Source organism: Rhinolophus hipposideros (genome assembly GCF_964194185.1).
Source record: "Rhinolophus hipposideros genome assembly, chromosome: 14".
Lineage (NCBI taxonomy): Eukaryota > Metazoa > Chordata > Mammalia > Chiroptera > Rhinolophidae > Rhinolophus > Rhinolophus hipposideros.
The window spans coordinates 56464529-56481271 of record NC_138060.1 but is presented as its reverse complement, the minus strand read 5'-3'; the positions used below and the strand labels follow the sequence as shown (position 1 = coordinate 56481271).

The 16743-nt window shown below is 38.9% G+C and overlaps 1 protein-coding gene across 6 annotated transcripts in view; it reads left to right on the top strand.

The window, feature by feature from the left end:
* Nucleotides 1-16743, top strand: part of ULK4 (unc-51 like kinase 4) — a 386569-nt gene that overhangs the window by 112177 nt on the left and 257649 nt on the right. For all 6 annotated transcript variants that reach the window (XR_013994883.1, XR_013994884.1, XM_081072450.1 and 3 more), the window contains 3 exons: nucleotides 12190-12323; nucleotides 13972-14093; nucleotides 14259-14315. Coding sequence is in view for 4 of the 6 variants with exons in the window: in XM_081072450.1 (XP_080928576.1) it covers nucleotides 12190-12323; nucleotides 13972-14093; nucleotides 14259-14315 (313 nt within the window). In the remaining 2 variants the exon portion in view is untranslated. The remainder of the gene's footprint in view (nucleotides 1-12189; nucleotides 12324-13971; nucleotides 14094-14258; nucleotides 14316-16743) is intronic.

The window sequence follows — 16743 nt, the reverse complement described above, 5'->3', positions numbered from 1 at the left end:
AAGCTGTCAGAATCCGATAAAAATGCTAGGATAGTCCCCAAATGTCCACCTATTTCTTCAAATGGCTTCATGCTCATATTGAATATGGCAGGTGATAAAATAGGGTCTTATATGTCTCTAGGAATGATAACCCTTTCAGAGGATGAATAGTCTTGTAAGTTCATTGTATAGGTTTGCTGTGAGCCTGAAATGTCAGTGCCTGCTGATGGATCTGGTTTTCCTAAAGGTTTTTTCTCCCTTCCCATAGCAGTGCTATTAATATGGTAATCAGCGAAATAAAAAAAAAAAGTCTGCTTTGATCTTGAAAGAACAATTTTTTTAAAAAAGAAATTTTTGCTCTGTGTAATTGGTGAACTGTGTGGGAAAAAATTATCTTCTCAGCTTACACTATACAAAAGTCAATTCCAGATGGATTAAAGAATTATATACCAAAAAAAAACCTATAAACAGCTGGAAAAAAATATGTTTAAATTTGGGTAAGGAAAGCTTTTCTGAGTAGCAAAGCAATGAAAGAGACCATAAAAGGAAACACTGATCGTTTGGCTATATATAGATTAGAAACTTTTACATAAATAAATCTCATGCTAACAAAATCTGTAAATTTTTTCATCATATATATAGCTAAGAGTTAATCTATGTACTATAAAGAGATAAACAGATAAAGAAGTAAAAGAAGTAACCAGATATTCAGCCTCATGAGTAATCGAAGAAATGCAAATTAAAATGATAGCGAAATACTATTTCTACCCATCATACTGTCCACAGCTTACATCCACAGTACACATGGAGGGACAACTTTTAACCACTTGCTGAGGCTACTTTCTGAGGGCGTTTAAAAATGAAAACTATGACTCAGTAGTTCCACTGTCATAAATAAACTCGAATGACAGGTTTGCACTTTCCTGGGGAGATTAAGTACCTGAAAGGTCTGACCCTGCCTTTTCTTGGTTGCTGAGGTTTTCACTAACTTTCGCTGTTAGATATGGAAGCAGCTAGATAGAGGTTCTTTAGAGAACCCCCTGGGTTGGCCCCGTCTTCACAGTTTGGCAGCAACCCAATTTTCTCTTGTTAATCACGATCACGCACTGGTTTTTTGTTTTATTTTCCGCGTGTGGCTATTTAATTTTACTTATTCTTTCATTTTTTTATTGTTAGTTTCAGGTGTGCAAAACAACATAATGCTTAGACACTTACACACCTCACAAAGTGATAACCCCAACAAGTCTACTACCCCTCTGACACCCTACATAGTTATTACAATACCATTCACTGTATTCCCTATGCTGTACTTTACATCCCATGACTATATGTGTCTTTTAAAATAAAGTGGACATTCACTATTTATATTAGTTTCAGGTGTACAGTGCAGTGGTTAGGCATTTATATAATTTCTGAAGCGATCCCCCCAATAAGTCCAGTACCCATGTGACATCATACATAGTTCTTACGTTATTGACTATATTCCCCAAATCGTATTTCACATCCCCGTGACTATTTTGTGACTACCAATTTGTACTTAATCCCGTCACCTTTCTCACCCAAGCCCACAACCTCTCTCCCATGTAGCAACCATCAGTTTGTAACCTGTATATTTGAGTCTGTTTCTGTTTTATTTGTTCATTTATTCCATTCTTTATATTCCACATTTAAGTGAGATCATGTGATATTTGTCTTTGTCAGTCTGACTTATTTCACTTAGCATAATATCCTCTAGGTCCATCCATATTGTTGCAAATGGTAATATTTCATTCTTTTTTTTATGACAGAGTAATACTCCATTGTGTAAATGTACCACAATTTTTCTCTTTTTCTTCGTTTTTTTTAAAAGGCAGATTCCTGACTGCCACCATAGACTCACAGAATCAGAAATTCCAGGGACCGTACTGGGAATATGCCTTTTTTAAAAACAAATTTTACTGGGGAATATTGGGGAACAGTGTGTTTTTCCAGGGCCCATCAGCTCCCAGTCATTGTTCCCTCAATCTAGTTGTGGAGGGCACAGCTCAGCTCCAAGTCCAGTCACCACTTTCAATCTTTAGTTGCAGGGGGCACAGCCCACCATCCCATGTGGGGAATTGAACCGGCAACCTTGTTGTTGAGAGCTCGCGCTCTAACCAACTGAGCCATCCGGCCACCACTCTGGAAGCTCAGGGGCAGCTCATTGTCTTCAGTCTAGTTGTGGAGGGTGCAGCTCACTGGCATCTCTTAAGTCTGTTCTTAGTGGCTCTGGCAGAAGCTTACGGGCAGGGAAAGCAAGTCCATTTCCAGGATATATAACTATTCCAGTGAGGAGAGTGGACTGCTCCTTCCATAAACCAACTTGTTGTTAGATGACTAATTGGTCACCCCGGGAAATGGGGCCAAGCTGGGGCTCAGCATTGGTTTACCCCATTGACTGTATCCAGATGAGGAGCATTTCTTTTGCTGAGTCTATGCATATCCTCCATTGTCGCCACCTTGACCACTTTGTACTTGGGACCACTGAGCAAACCCTGGGGTGGCTGGAGAAAGTCTTGACTGACATGTGCCTCCAAGTAGAACCACAAGTGGTCTGTACTTTGGTTGTCATTACTGTTCAACTTGCTTGGAAGTTCAGACAAGTCACATGAATGCCAGCTCTTTCAGCAAATTGCATACATGAATCCAAATAAATGGTTTCATTCCAACGCGGGGTGATATCAACAGTAGACAGTACCCAAACATCTGGATGTCACATGTCCTTTTGTCCAGTAGTTTTACGACATTGGCTTTTGATAAACTCATTTCTTTTTCAAACCACAGGCATTCACTTAGCATCAACCTCTGAACTAACTGTCTCCAACCTACAACTAGGGGTCATATTGGACCGTCACACTAGATCCTTAGGGTGTTGTTTACACGTTTTAGGTCCATGTTTCATCCCCCTTTCTGGACGCACCAGTCATCTCCCCAAGTTCCCATTCCCCTTGACTCTCTAAATGGCAACGAGCCCACTCTGACTGAGTCTCCTCTGATGTGGATGCTCGTTAGTGGGTATCCACATGGTACACAATTGTCTTCAGGCTTTGTACCCATTCCTCAGAATTTCTTGTCACCCGTCTTCAAACCTTGTTCTTTCTAATTCCCTGACCATTCTGTCAAGCTATTAGCCAGTGCTGATGAATCAGCATATATCTGTACTTCTAGACATATCTCAGTTTAAACACAGGGTACAACAAATTGTGTTGTTTGAAGTTCTGCTAACCGGGAGGATGTCCTTTTCAGAAACTCTTTTAATTTGGTTAGTAGTGCTGCTGCAGTCTACTTCGATTTGGTGCTACCATATTGTACTGAATCAGTCACTAATCAGGCTCAGTGCTTCTCCTCTTCAGTCAGCTGGTCATGAATCTTAATCAGGTTCAAGAGCGGGGAGGCAATACAGAAGAGTATGTGTAGAAGGAATCTAAGCCACCTACTCCTGCAACTGAGTAGTCCATTCTGGACGTTTTCAAGCTCAGTCTCATGTTGATCAATCCACTTGATGATGGAATACTGCTATGCATGCCCGACCTAGTGGCTTGGTGTGTCAGATTAATGATAGCTAATTCAGGTCGTGGGTCATGTGATGTCAATAGTCATGTGCTTATTCTCTATGAGGAGGTGTTTCTCAAAAGAATAGCAATCTGCACATGAGAATGTGCTTTGCTCTAAAGCCCCAGTCTTAGTCTGTCTGCTGTAACAAAATCCCACAGACCAGTAGCTTATAAACAACAGAAAGTTATTTCTCACAGTTCTGGAGGCTGGAAGTCTGAGATCAGGGTGCCAGCATGATGGGATGAAGGCCCTCTTCTGGGTCGCAGACTTTTCGTTGTATCCTCACGTGGCGGAAGGGACTAGCGAGCTCTGTGGCATCTCTATTTTATAAGGGCACTAATTTCATTCATGAGGACTCTACCCTCATGACCTAATCACCTCCCACATATCACCTAATCGTTCCTAACATCATCACAGTGGGTGCTAGGATTTCAACACATGAATTTTGGGGCAGACACACACCTTCAGACCCTAGCAACCCCAAAGCTCTGTGCTGTGATTCACTTATTGGTGCTTCTCCAGGGCTCCATATAGCACTCCTATTTTTCACAGTCACTCTGAGTGTTACTACATCTGTTGGTCAGAAGGCCAACATGGCAGAGCAGCTTACAATGCAGGTCGGGATTGTAGCAGAGCCTTTCTTCACTCCAGTTCCACTCAAACCTAGCAGGGTTATGGGTTCCTCAGAAAATGAGCTGGGACACATTCAAAGGTGGTATATACTGCCTCCTAAGTTCACAAAGGCCCACTTTTATGGTCTCAGTCAGCAGAAGACGCAGTGACCTGTCTTTGACTTGGAGGGATGTCCCAATATGCTCTAGACCATTGCGTCCTAGAAACTTCACTGAGAACTAGCAGGCCCATAGATTTTTATGGGGTTTATCTTCCTCTCATATGTCTTATTAAGCCACCTGTCTCATTTGCTACTAACTGTTCCTCAGGTCCAATCAGCTTAATTTCATCATAGTACGGTACAGGTGTGACATTTGCGGGGACATCAAGATGAGCTGGCATAGCTCAACGGCAAGACTAAATATTCACAGTTCACTCTGATGAGTAAAAGCGGACACGTGCTGGTGGTTTTTTCAAATTGATGTACAGAAAAAGCCTTTTCAGGTCAACAGCAACGGAGATGCCAGGGCCAAGGTGATTTGCTCCAGAAGAGATACTAAATCTTAAATTGCAGCAGCAATTGGAGTCACGACCTGTTTATATTTTGGATGATCCACAGTCATTCAAGATCCATCCCAGTTATTTTCTAAGATTCTGCCCAGGCCAAATAGACAATTTAAATGTGGAGATAATAGATTTTATCACCCTTCCACCTCTCAATTTTTGACTGCTGGTGTTAATTTCTATAATTTGGTTTTCCGCTGATATGGGTTACTATCTTGTTAGAGAAGGGACATGTCCAGGGACTTCCATTTTTTCCCTTCTTACTATCGTAGCCCTCACTGCTCTGATCAGATAGCCAATGTATAGATTCTGGTCCTTGCTAAGGATGTCTATTCCAGTTGTACATTTAGGAACTGAATAAATAATCCAGGTAGGTCTGTAGATATGCTGGGTCACTGTAATTTGAATTGGGACCAAAACTCCACTTGTCACCTGACTACCGTAAGCTGAGAGATTAATAGCTTTAATCACAAATAGAAGTATTGGATTGAATGGTGAGTTTGCTGAGGGTTCTGATGGGGAGATGGAAGAGTGGAAAAGTGCACCTTATATTTAAAGTACAAGTTTTTCCTGCATGACGAAAACAACAGTTATGAGTTAAAGAAGGTGCAGTGGATAGATTAAAATGGGCTTAGAGTGAAGTGAAGCAAAGACAAGTGTGCTGTTTTGATTCTCTGGAAATAGTGTGTGGTTACAGCAAGGAACCAGTTGTGAAGTTGTCCAGGAGGAATGCAAATGGGGTGGGTATTCAGTTGACATCTTATTCCAGTAGCATACTGCACATGAGGAGATCTGCAGTAGAAATAGACAGTGGAGCAGTCCATTGATGGGGTACAGTGAGTGCAGTAGAATGCAAAGGGAGTGGGGGTGTCCAAGGGGGTAGAAATGGGGGGGGGGCTTATATGCATGATGGCATCTCCCAGGAGGAGCCGGATTAAGTTAAGGTCAGTAGTGTGGCTTATCCATTTCTAAAGCCCATGTGATTGTCTTCGCATATGCAAATGTGCTGTTCTCTCAACAACAGAGTGTTGGAATCTTGTCTCTAGTCACCATTTCCGGGCAGTCCATTCTACTCTCTTGAGTTCCTTTCTGTTTCTCCTTTTACCTGCACACTTGTAACTCCTAATTGCCTGTCTGGCTTCCTCTCTCTAATACTTTATGCCACTATTAGATTTAATATTCCTCAAATGCCACTTTCATCTCAGTCATTCTTTGCTTGAAAAACTTTCCTTCCTGTGGTCCCCCTTTGACCCATCTCCTTTTAGTTAACATGGTTTTTGTGCCAGGTTTTCTAGTTCACAGTTCATTTATTTATTTATTAATTTTTTGCCCCATTATATAGAGAATGCTTTATTAGTTTCTGTAATCAAACTCACGTAGATAGGACCTTACATGTATAATATGGTATGTTACCCCTGTACAACTAGAAAAACTTATGTTTAATGTTTCTAGACCAATGTGACTATTTCTGTAAATGGCAATGCAACATGGTCCAACTGGGAAACTTTTTCCAAAGTTGACAGCACAGTTAAAGTTTTCAAAAATTCCAGTTATATATACATATGGGTATATACATATTTATTTATATAAAAAGACCAATAGCAGGATGTTATGCATCAATAGTAGCAACAGCTTTTCCAGGCTCTGCATTCATCTGAACAACATTATAGAGACATCCAGCTCACTCCATTAAAACAACAAAAAAAGGTGAAAAACAAAACCCCAGGAAACAGTAAAGTTCTGTTACTGTTGTGGTACCTGACACCATTTTTTGTTCTTATTAGCTTTTCAGTCATCATCTGGAAAGAAAATGTTCTAGAATAACATTATTAAAACCAGCTCTGATAAAGCATGGTCACCATTGTGTATCATAAAGCAGGTATGAGATATTTACCATTCACAGAGGTATGGTACAGTACTGTCCTACTAGAGGATACAATTTAAAAAGGCATCATTTGAGACTTAATTTTACTTTTCCAGCAGAAGGCCCAAAGGATGGTATGACACAGCTCTGGTAACGAAATGCACCTTCTTAAATGGGATTTCCTTTCATCAATGGCTGAGTTCTAGGTACTCACTGCTCTTCATGAATATCAGCTTAAAACCATTTAAAAAGGACAAAAACAAAAACACAAAAAACCAAAACCATTGGATTCATACAAAGGAGACCAAGTGGAGGCAAGCAGGACTCAACCTAATATTCTACCAAACCTGTTCTGTTTGAATGGTAAAAGCTCCATGGAAGAAAGGAGATGCCAAGCAGTCCTTCAAAGCTTTCGGCCACAACCAACCAAACACAGCATCATTTCAAACAAGCAGGAGCCAAACCCTGTCCTCGTGGATATGTTCAAGGATGTCACCATCACTTGTCTCCTAATCATACCGTTTCCGGGCAGTCCGTTCTTCTCTCTTGAGTTCCTTTCTGTTTCTCCTTCCATGTGTCCCCAACAATAAGGCCTAGCTGGACCACCAGCTCTAATGTGTCTTTTGGAGCAAAAATGAATATAAAACCCGGTATTATATTCTATTAAATTCTATTCTATTAAATTCTATTCTATTAAATTCTATTCTATTCTATTCTATTCTATTCTATTCTATTCTATTCTATTCTATTCTATTCTATTCTATTCTATACTATTCTATTCTATATTATACCTGGTTTTATGTTATATTCTTTATCCAGTTATTCAAGCCCAAACCCAGAGTAACCCATGTTATTTTTGTTCTCATCACTCAATCGAATTCATGAGCAAATCATATTGACTCTTTCTCCAAAAGAGTCTCTCCACCCCCATTTATCCATTTCTTTCCATCAAGACTTCCCCTATGCTGGTCCAAGCCAACAGCATCTCTTCTCTGCTATGACACTAGCCCCCTAACTGGCCTCCTTCTTCTCGTCCTGCAACCCACCCCGACCCTCCCATAATTCGTTTTCCATACAGAAGCTAGAATAATCTGATGAGAACATCTTGGGGTTAGTTGACTTCAGGTCCATCCTGATTATAATATGAAAGCTTAGTTCAATGGAAGTTCCAAAAAGACGTTTTTTTGTGGGAACATGGTGAATATATAAATTTTTTAGGAATTTGGTGAACTATACAAATATCCACCTGTGGCTGCAATATTTAATTTGTTACTGTGGTTACACATACGTACTTAAATGGCATGTACAAGACTATGCTGATGTAGAATTTTTTCGTTATTGCATTTCATAAAATTTATTTCAACACTCCACGTGCAACTTTTTAAACTATTTCATTTATGTGTCGTCACAGCATGTTTGACATCAGTTCCTTGAATTTCTTCTGCATCATCTGACACAGTATTTCAGAGTATATCATCTTCTTTTTCCTTTAAATTGCTTCAGAGGCAGCACTTTTTATACCCAGTGTATGATGCTTTCACTGAAAATTTTTTGTGAACCACAAGTTCTTGTATAATAGTAGACAGTTGTCTAAGGCATTTTTTCCTGTATTTATTTGTAATCTACATAATTTGATATAATTATATGTTAAGTGCATATATATTTTATTCAGCACCTTTCATTGTTGTTTTGTTGATGGTAGGCAGGTTTGTCTGAATAACCTAACTCACCTTTAACAGAAATTAAAAGTCTGCTGTCATCTTTCTTAAAGTCTCCCTACTTGGCAGCCAGGCTGCTTTTTTTGGGTTTTCTTCATTCTTCATTAGTCACTCTTTCTCAGTTTCCTCTGCTCATCCTCTTTCGTTTTCTAGCCTCTGTGGTAGTAGTGGTTCCATGACTCAGTCCTAAGACTGGCACTCCTCAGGTGATCTCACTTGGTTGAATGACCTTAAATACCATCTGTCCCAGGATCACTTTCAGGTTAAAGCCACCAGTCCAGACCTTTCCTCTGAACTCGGACTTGCATATCAATGGCCAACATATCTGCACTTCCATGTCTAATAGTGATTTTTCTACCCCAGACTTGCTATCCCAGCAGCCTTCACTCATCTCAATCAATGGCAACTCTGTTCTTCCAGTTGGGTAGTTGCATGGAGTTATTCTTGGTTTCTCTCTTCCTTTCATATCCAATCAACAGCAAGTCTCATTATTTATACCTTAAGATGATATGGAGAATCTCATCAATCCACACCATTTCCATACTATCACTGTAATTTCTCTCCTGAGCTATTACAGTTGCCTCTTCCCTGGTCTTCTTATGTTTCTATAGTTGGCTCTCCTCGCAATCTCCAGAGTGCTGATTTTAACCACAAATCAGATCATGCCACTCCTCATTGAGTAAAATTCCAGGTTCTTACCAGGGCCTCCAATGTCTTGCAAGCTCTGGAACTTGGTTTGCTTTCTGATCTCTTTTTTCGCTGTGCTCCAGCCACACAGGAACACACCACCCATGTTCCTGCCTTTGGGATATTGCATGTATTTTCCCGCCTGCCTGGCCTGTTTGGCCCTTGCTTCACCATTGCTTCTGATGCTTTATTGCTCATCTTTGCATGACATCCTGTCAGAGACCCTTCTCTGACAAGTGACTAATTGTCTTACTTTTTAATTTTCTCAATAGGACGTAACACCACTGAACTATTTTCTAGTTATTTGTTTGTTAATTGTCTTTCTTCCCACTTGCTCATTTGCCATGAGCTGTATTCCCATCAACTAGAAAAATGCTTAGTGCATAGTAGACACTGTAAGTATTTATTGAATGAATAAATGAATGTCATCATCCTTGTTCTCATTGAGCTCATTTTACAATAGGCGCTGCACTGGTGTATGTAGTAGAAATAAAGGACATGGCAAGTTTGGCCACAGAAGCATGGAGGTACAGCAGGAGGGTTACTAGAAGGCAGGTGAAGGAGGCATAAAGGTGGAGGTGTGTGGAGTGAGCATAAGGATTCCTACAGAAATGGGAGTGAGAAAATTGTGGTAAGGTTAATGGGAATGAATCATAGAGATCAGTGAGGCAGTAGATTGGGAATCAGACATATTCTGGGGAGAAACAATCCTATTAAAGGTAATGGGGGAGAAAGAATAGATTTTATTTATTTGTGGTTTACTTGGATTACTGTTCAGATTATTGATCTTTTTAACTTGCTACCCTTGTAGAGCACTAAGAAATATCGTGAAGTTTTGTTGTAGAATAGCTGTAAAGTGTTTATGGACACTACGCTCAAATGTTTCCACATTTTATTTCCTTCATAGAATGTGAATCCTTTTAGTAACTAATGTTCTCTTGTCGGTAAAGTGAATTTATTCTGTAGCCTGTGTAAACACATCCTGTAATGGGAAAGCATTGGGAGAGCATTCCAGAAAGAAGAAATGGAGGATCATTCTAGAGTCAGTTTTATATTGTTATGGATCCCACCAGTCTTTTATTTCTCCCAGCAGAGATAATGGATATTTTCTTATGTCTTAACAGGCTGTACTAGTGTTTGAAAACTATTTGAGTAGTTTTTGCCTTAAGGATATTACGAACTATTTTGTCATGGATAAATTATATTTTAGAGAAAAACTGACTCCCTATAGACAAGTGTGAGTTTGCTTTTCCCCCCCGATTTTTAAAACTTATTTATTTTTTCAGTTAAAGTTAACAATCAATATTATATTAGTCTCAGATGTACAGCATAGTGGTTAGACATTTATATAATTTATGCAGTGATTCCCCCAATTAGTCCAATACCCACCTGGCACTACACAGAGTTGTTGCAACATTCCTGAGTCATTCTCTGTGCTGTGTACACCCCCAGGACTATTTAAACTGTGTACATTTTGGTGGAATTTCTTTTGGATACCCTGACTGCCAAATGATAAACATTTCCATTTTCTCTATTTCTGGGATCTCCGTTACTTAAATGGGGAAAATATTTCCCCATTTGGTTCATCAATAGATGAATGAAGATGCAATTAAATGCGATGATCTTTCAACTTTGGAAAAGCTGTTCTGCAGATGGCAAGACTAGACAGGTAAATGTCAGATAACCCATCTTCGGAAGCAGAAAAGAAAGATGGCTTTCCACGTCCCTGGTGTTTCCTGGTCCCGCTCCTTAGATGGGGCGGATGGAACAGGTGCCAGCTAAGCCAGAGGTTCTTGTAGAAGCTCCAGGCCACAGTGACGGTGTGCTGTGCTAAGGATTCCTAGGGGCTCCAGGATGGCTGGCTCACCAGGCTGCACCCAGTGATTTCATCACATCTTATATGGCTGAAATTTTTGGATTTCTCTTATCATGAAATAGTCCTGTCCCATTTCTTTTGGTTTATTCATTATTAAGAAGTTATGTGCTCTGAATTCTGTAAGCAGTATCAATACATTATTGCTGATTCATCAATATTTTCTCTGCATTTTGACCAGTGTCGTATATTTGTTAGAGCAGAAGATGATAACTGGCATATATAAAGCATAAACTTTGGATTTGGTTTTATCCTCATGTGTTCCCAGATAGGGCTCCAAATAATAGTAAGCAGAAAGGCAAAACATGAACAAATCTAAGATAGCCACATAAATGCTAAGAGTTAAGATTTCAGTGTACTTTACATGCATGTATTATGTTCAAAATCTCCTCTTCCCAGTTTATGGTGGGAGTTGATTGGAAGTTCGTTCTGAGAAATAGAAGTTGGCTAGGATGAGTTATTACAACAGAGTTGGCGAGACGGATGATGGGAAGGGAGGTTGTAGTAAAGGGCCCTGTGCCTGATGAAATCAGTGGGCTCATTGCCATTTAGAGAGTCAAGGGGAATGGGAACTTGGGGAGATGACTGGTGGGTCCAGAAAGGGGGATGAAACATGGACCTAAAACGTGTAAACAACACCCTAAGGATCTAGTGTGACGGTCCAATATGACCCCTAGTTGTAGGTTGGAGACAGTTAGTTCAGAGGTTGATGCTAAGTGAATGCCTGTGGTTTGAAGAAGAAATGAGTTTATTAAAAGCCAATGTCATAAAACTACTGGACAAAAGGACATGTGACATCCAGACGTTTGGGTACTGTCTACTGTTGATATCACCCCGCGTTGGAATGAAACCATTTATTTGGATTCATGTATGCAATTTGCTGAAAGAGCTGGCATTCATGTGACTTGTCTGAACTTCCAAGCAAGTTGAACAGTAATGACAACCAAAGTACAGACCACTTGTGGTTCTACTTGGAATCTCTGAAACACCAAGAACCCTCGTCTGTCCAGATGCCTTTGTTTGCCTTTCACCCATCATGTGGAGAATGTGGTTTCTTCTCATGGGCCAAGCGCAAATGAAAGCAGGACACTGTTTTCTGATACGCTGGCAGAGATATCAGTTGTCTTATTTTCTTTCTGCGTAAATGTTTAGATTTTTCTAAGGCACAAAAGGACTGCACCAACAAGTTGCCACAAATCTAAATGTTAACATGATTTGGGACTGTGCCCCTGGAAACACTTGTCTTGGTGGCATATTTGGGCAGATGCTGTCCACTCTTTTATCATGAGAGGTAATCCGTTGCACTTTCCTGTGTGTAGACTGGTGATGTACATCGAGAGAGACAGCAGGAAGACCACTCCAGGCAAGGAGCAGCAAAGCAGCAATGAGTACCTGTCCAAATGCCTGGATCTTCTCATCCGTCATATCGTGCAGGAGCTGCCACGAATCCTGGGTAAATCAGTCTTGTCCTCAAGCCCCTTGCTGCTTACCTGGTCTGCCACTTGGCTTTTAGGCATCACCTTTTTTCTCTTGCTGGTCAGTTATTGCAGGCGAGTGCAGCGACACTTTTTCTTGAATGTGTAATTTCAAGATTTAAATGTGCCTTTTCTATTTTCCTAATTATTTTGCATCTGTGACATGATTGAGGCTAAAGGTTATGTTGAGGTATCATCTGTGGTAAACTGGTGATTTTGGAAAATAAAAGCATTTTAATTGCTTAAAATTGGATTTATGCTATTATTTTGGGGAACTTTTCTTCAGAATTTTCTGTCTAATTTTGAAGAAAAATTTCCCCTTCAGATTAGAAACACACATTTATTTATTGTTAAAAGAATTTTAAAATGCTGTAGGCTGTGACATTCGACTATAGTTGAATGCTATTTTCATGCTGCTGAGTGTGGAGTCTCACTTTACCCCACGAGCTCAAACTGTAAAAAAATCTTGTCAGTATTCCAGAAAGGAAGTTTAGGAAAGCAGATGTACATTTTCTATATTTTTGTGTTTTTCAAGAATGAATAACAATGGGAAATTTTTATACTTTAAAGTAATCATTTATTTTAATAAAATGTAGCACCTCAACTATTTCCTTAAAAATGTAAATACTGTAATTATTTTTTGTGGATTTTTGACACATTTTGGAGAACCAACTTGAAATCAACGCAGTGAAAGGGTTAAAGTTCAGTGTGAAAATTTCTTTGAGACATTTAAAATAAAAATATCTAATAATGATTTGCAAAGGATGTTTGTTATGGCTAATCCCTTATTTCATTGTTATTTGCAGAAATTAAAATTATGTAAGGAATGTGTACATTTAGTGTAAATCCCATTCCATGCTTTTCCAGCAGATGTAGCTATAAACCAGAAATGTTTAAAATGTTACATTTGATCCAACCTAATACGGTAAAATATACTTAAACACCGAAATTCAGAATATTAAATCAGAGTAATGAAAAATATCATCGTGGCTAATTGACAAGTGTTTTTGCTCCTTACTGATACTTTGGGAGATTTTTTGCCTGTTAAAGACTAAAAATAGAGCATTTCAAAATTTATTTTGGATTGTAACCTTTCTTTAATATTCAACCTGAAAGTTACAATCTGATCAATTGGATCAGTTTCTTATTACTAGCCTCATGCTGTTTTAGGATATGACGAGTCATCCAATGAGAAGTTTTATGAATTAATCTATTTTTATTTCCATTTATTCTATTATTTAAAAAGTGATCTGTAATCTGTTCACTTCTCATTTAAAACAATTTTTTCCTGTTTACCAAAGTAATAGGTGCTTGTGCCTATAATTTGGAAAATTACAAAAAAAAAGGAAAAATCATTTCTAAAAACACCACTCTACCATACTATTTATAAATTCTATTTTAAATTTCTAGATGAGACATGGAGTGTATACCCATCCTGTCCCTAGAGGCCACACCTTTTTTGTTATAATCTCAATATTTGTGAGTTAAATAACACAGCTTCTACCCACTTCTTTTATTTGGAGTTTCGTTACCTCAGCAACCCCCTTAGTGTCCCAGCGATGACCAGCGGTCCCTAAGTATCTGTGGTCTGTAATCTCCATGCACCCTCCACGATGTGCTCCACAGGTGACATTCTCAATGCTTTGGCGAACGTGTCTGGCCGTAAACATCCATCAACAGTTCAAGCGAAGCAGCTGAAGATGTGTCTCCCACTGATGCCCATAGTGCTTCACCTCGTAACTTCTCAGGTACCATCTTTATAAGACACAAAAAGTTAAGTGTGCCTCCCTTCTTTATAAGCTGGAGCTGAGAAATGCCAATTCAGACAAAATGTTTTCAGTTTTTTTTTTTTTTTTTTTTGCCCCTTGTACATGGCTTTCAGGATTTAATCTATGGCAACTTTCACCACACAGGTATTTCGACCTCAAGTTGTAACAGAAGAGTTCCTTTTCAGTTACGGAACTATCCTTGTGAGTAACACTGAATTTTTCATGTTCCTAATACAAATGTGGCTGTCTCTACTGTTTGTGGAATTTGGTGTCAGAATGAGGTAATTTTAAAATCCTTGTGGTATTTATTTGTCTCTAGGGAAGTGACCTTTTTATATTTTTATCTGTTGACTGTAATAAAAATTGACATTTGGAGAAAAATGCATTCTCTCCTGATAATGTATGTTGTTCAGAGACAATCCCGAGCAGGGTAAATAAGTCCATAGAACTCTTTCATAGATTTTGGTATTAAGTATCGTGAAAAAATTTAAAATAATAAAAGTGGTGAAAACTGAATGCTGGGAATGTATTATCATCATTATTCACTTTGGATTGCATTTTCCAATTATGTGCAGTTTCTCTAAGTTAAGCTCAATTGAACTTTTTCTTTAATTTTGATGAGATGGGTAGCAAGAAAAAACAAATCATTGTGGTATCTTTCACTTTAAGTTTTTGCTGGCAAAAAATAGTCTCTTTGTTCAGATTGTGGCCCATGATTATGTTATCTTTTTCTCTTGCCTGGCATACTTAGAATATATATCATTGATAAAACGGGAGCTATTCAAAGGGAAAGCTAAGACATTTGTCACACGGCATCTCCAGTCTTTGATATCCATAATAAACACTGAACTGAGATTTAAAAAATGCCATAGAGGTATCTAGTTAAAGCGAAGTAAACATCTCAATTTTATTGTTAGTTTGAATTAAAAAAGAACTATTGTCACCCACAAGTGAGAATATAATTTTTGAGAAGGTTCATGACGGGGTGAAGTATGAAGCTTTGAAATACAAACGTTGAGTGCAGGTCACTGACTTTTAGTATGAAGTGTGCTCAGGCTATGCAGTAGGGATTCTTTTGTGCTCAGTTTCAAATGTTGATCACCCTAGTGCCGTGAATCCCAAGTTCTACAAAGTATATAATTTTGGTTATACACTCATGAGTTTACAATTTATTAAACTTTGGTTACTGGCTTCTTTAATTGGCTTTTAAATCTGTTTTTAAGTACACTATGGGTATCGTTTTGGCATGACTGTAATTCTGTATCTATAATGCCATTGTACTACATTTTGATGGCTGAAGGTAGTACTCTTGCCCTTGCAGCCCACCTTGCAGTGTCTTGGCACATAATTTATCTGGGATAAGTATAATGGTCTTGTGTTTGTTCTCGTATTTTTTTTTTTTTCCTCACGTGTAGTTCTTTTCTCTGCCTACATTAACTGAGTACGCTTTAGGTTTTCAAGGAAATACCAAGTGTCTCCAACATAAAAGTCTTTATGGACTTTCAGGAGGGACATGTACCTGTTTTAGGGAGAACTCCTCTGCTCCCCGTAATGCTCTCTTGAGAAACAAAGGGGGAGGCCACACAGAAGAGTCTCCTTGTCCTCTCCCAGGAGTGAGATATTCTGCGAGGATTCGGGAGCATTCCGTGGGGCCTTCTTAATATAGGCCCTTTTAGGGAATGGAAAATAACTTGCCTGGTTCAGAGATAATTATGATATTGGAAACTCTTTATCAGTTTTTTTCCTTATAATATCACTCAAGTAGATGGAATTTAGGCAAATAAAGTGGAAAGGGTCTTTTAGCTCTTATCAGACTATTTTCCTACTTTGAATCATGGCCAGTCCCAGAATTCTTTTGCTATTATTATTTTATTTTAATCACATCTGTTATTTGGCCTTAGCTGTGTGTTTATCTTTCTCATACTCAATGTTGATGGCACTGATGAGGTACTAGTAAAAGAAGAGCAGTATTGAGTAAAATGAATGATCTGGATTTAGTTACCTAACCACTTCTTATGCATGTTATTATGAACTGTTGAGTGCTGGCTGTTGCATTTATGAGTTTATTCAAGATCTATACAGAAGGTGCCAAAAAATTATTGAAGTCACAGTGCCCTCTGATGCCACAAGGTACCGTTAAGTCTTCCAGCGTCCTACAGCCGCTCAGAAATTCACAGCGTAGAGCAGCATATTACAGCCTTGGCATTTTCTGCCTTCCAAGAACTCTTTTTAAGTTTGCTTAAACAGAGATTTCCTAAACGTGTTTGAGAGTTTTTGTTTTTGGTTTGGGCCACACAGCTATAAATGTTCCCTAGACCAGTCAGTGGACACCATGACTGTGACACTGCCCAGAGCATAGTGCATCTCTTCCTGGTGGTCTGAGGAAGCAGCCCATTCATATGTATGTACTTAGCATTGTGTTTTAAAAGCCTTATTGGTCCATTGGAGATAAATACCATTTTTAGCGTTTGTCAAGAGGTACCTGGTAGAGTAGCCACTGTACTATGGTAGGTGTGTTGTCTTTTTATATTTTAAAAATATGCCTCAATTTGAGGTATTCAAGCCTGGTTCACCTTTAGTAACTGTATCTGGTAGCATCAAGCTGCTAAGAACTTTTTGGGTTTCTGCT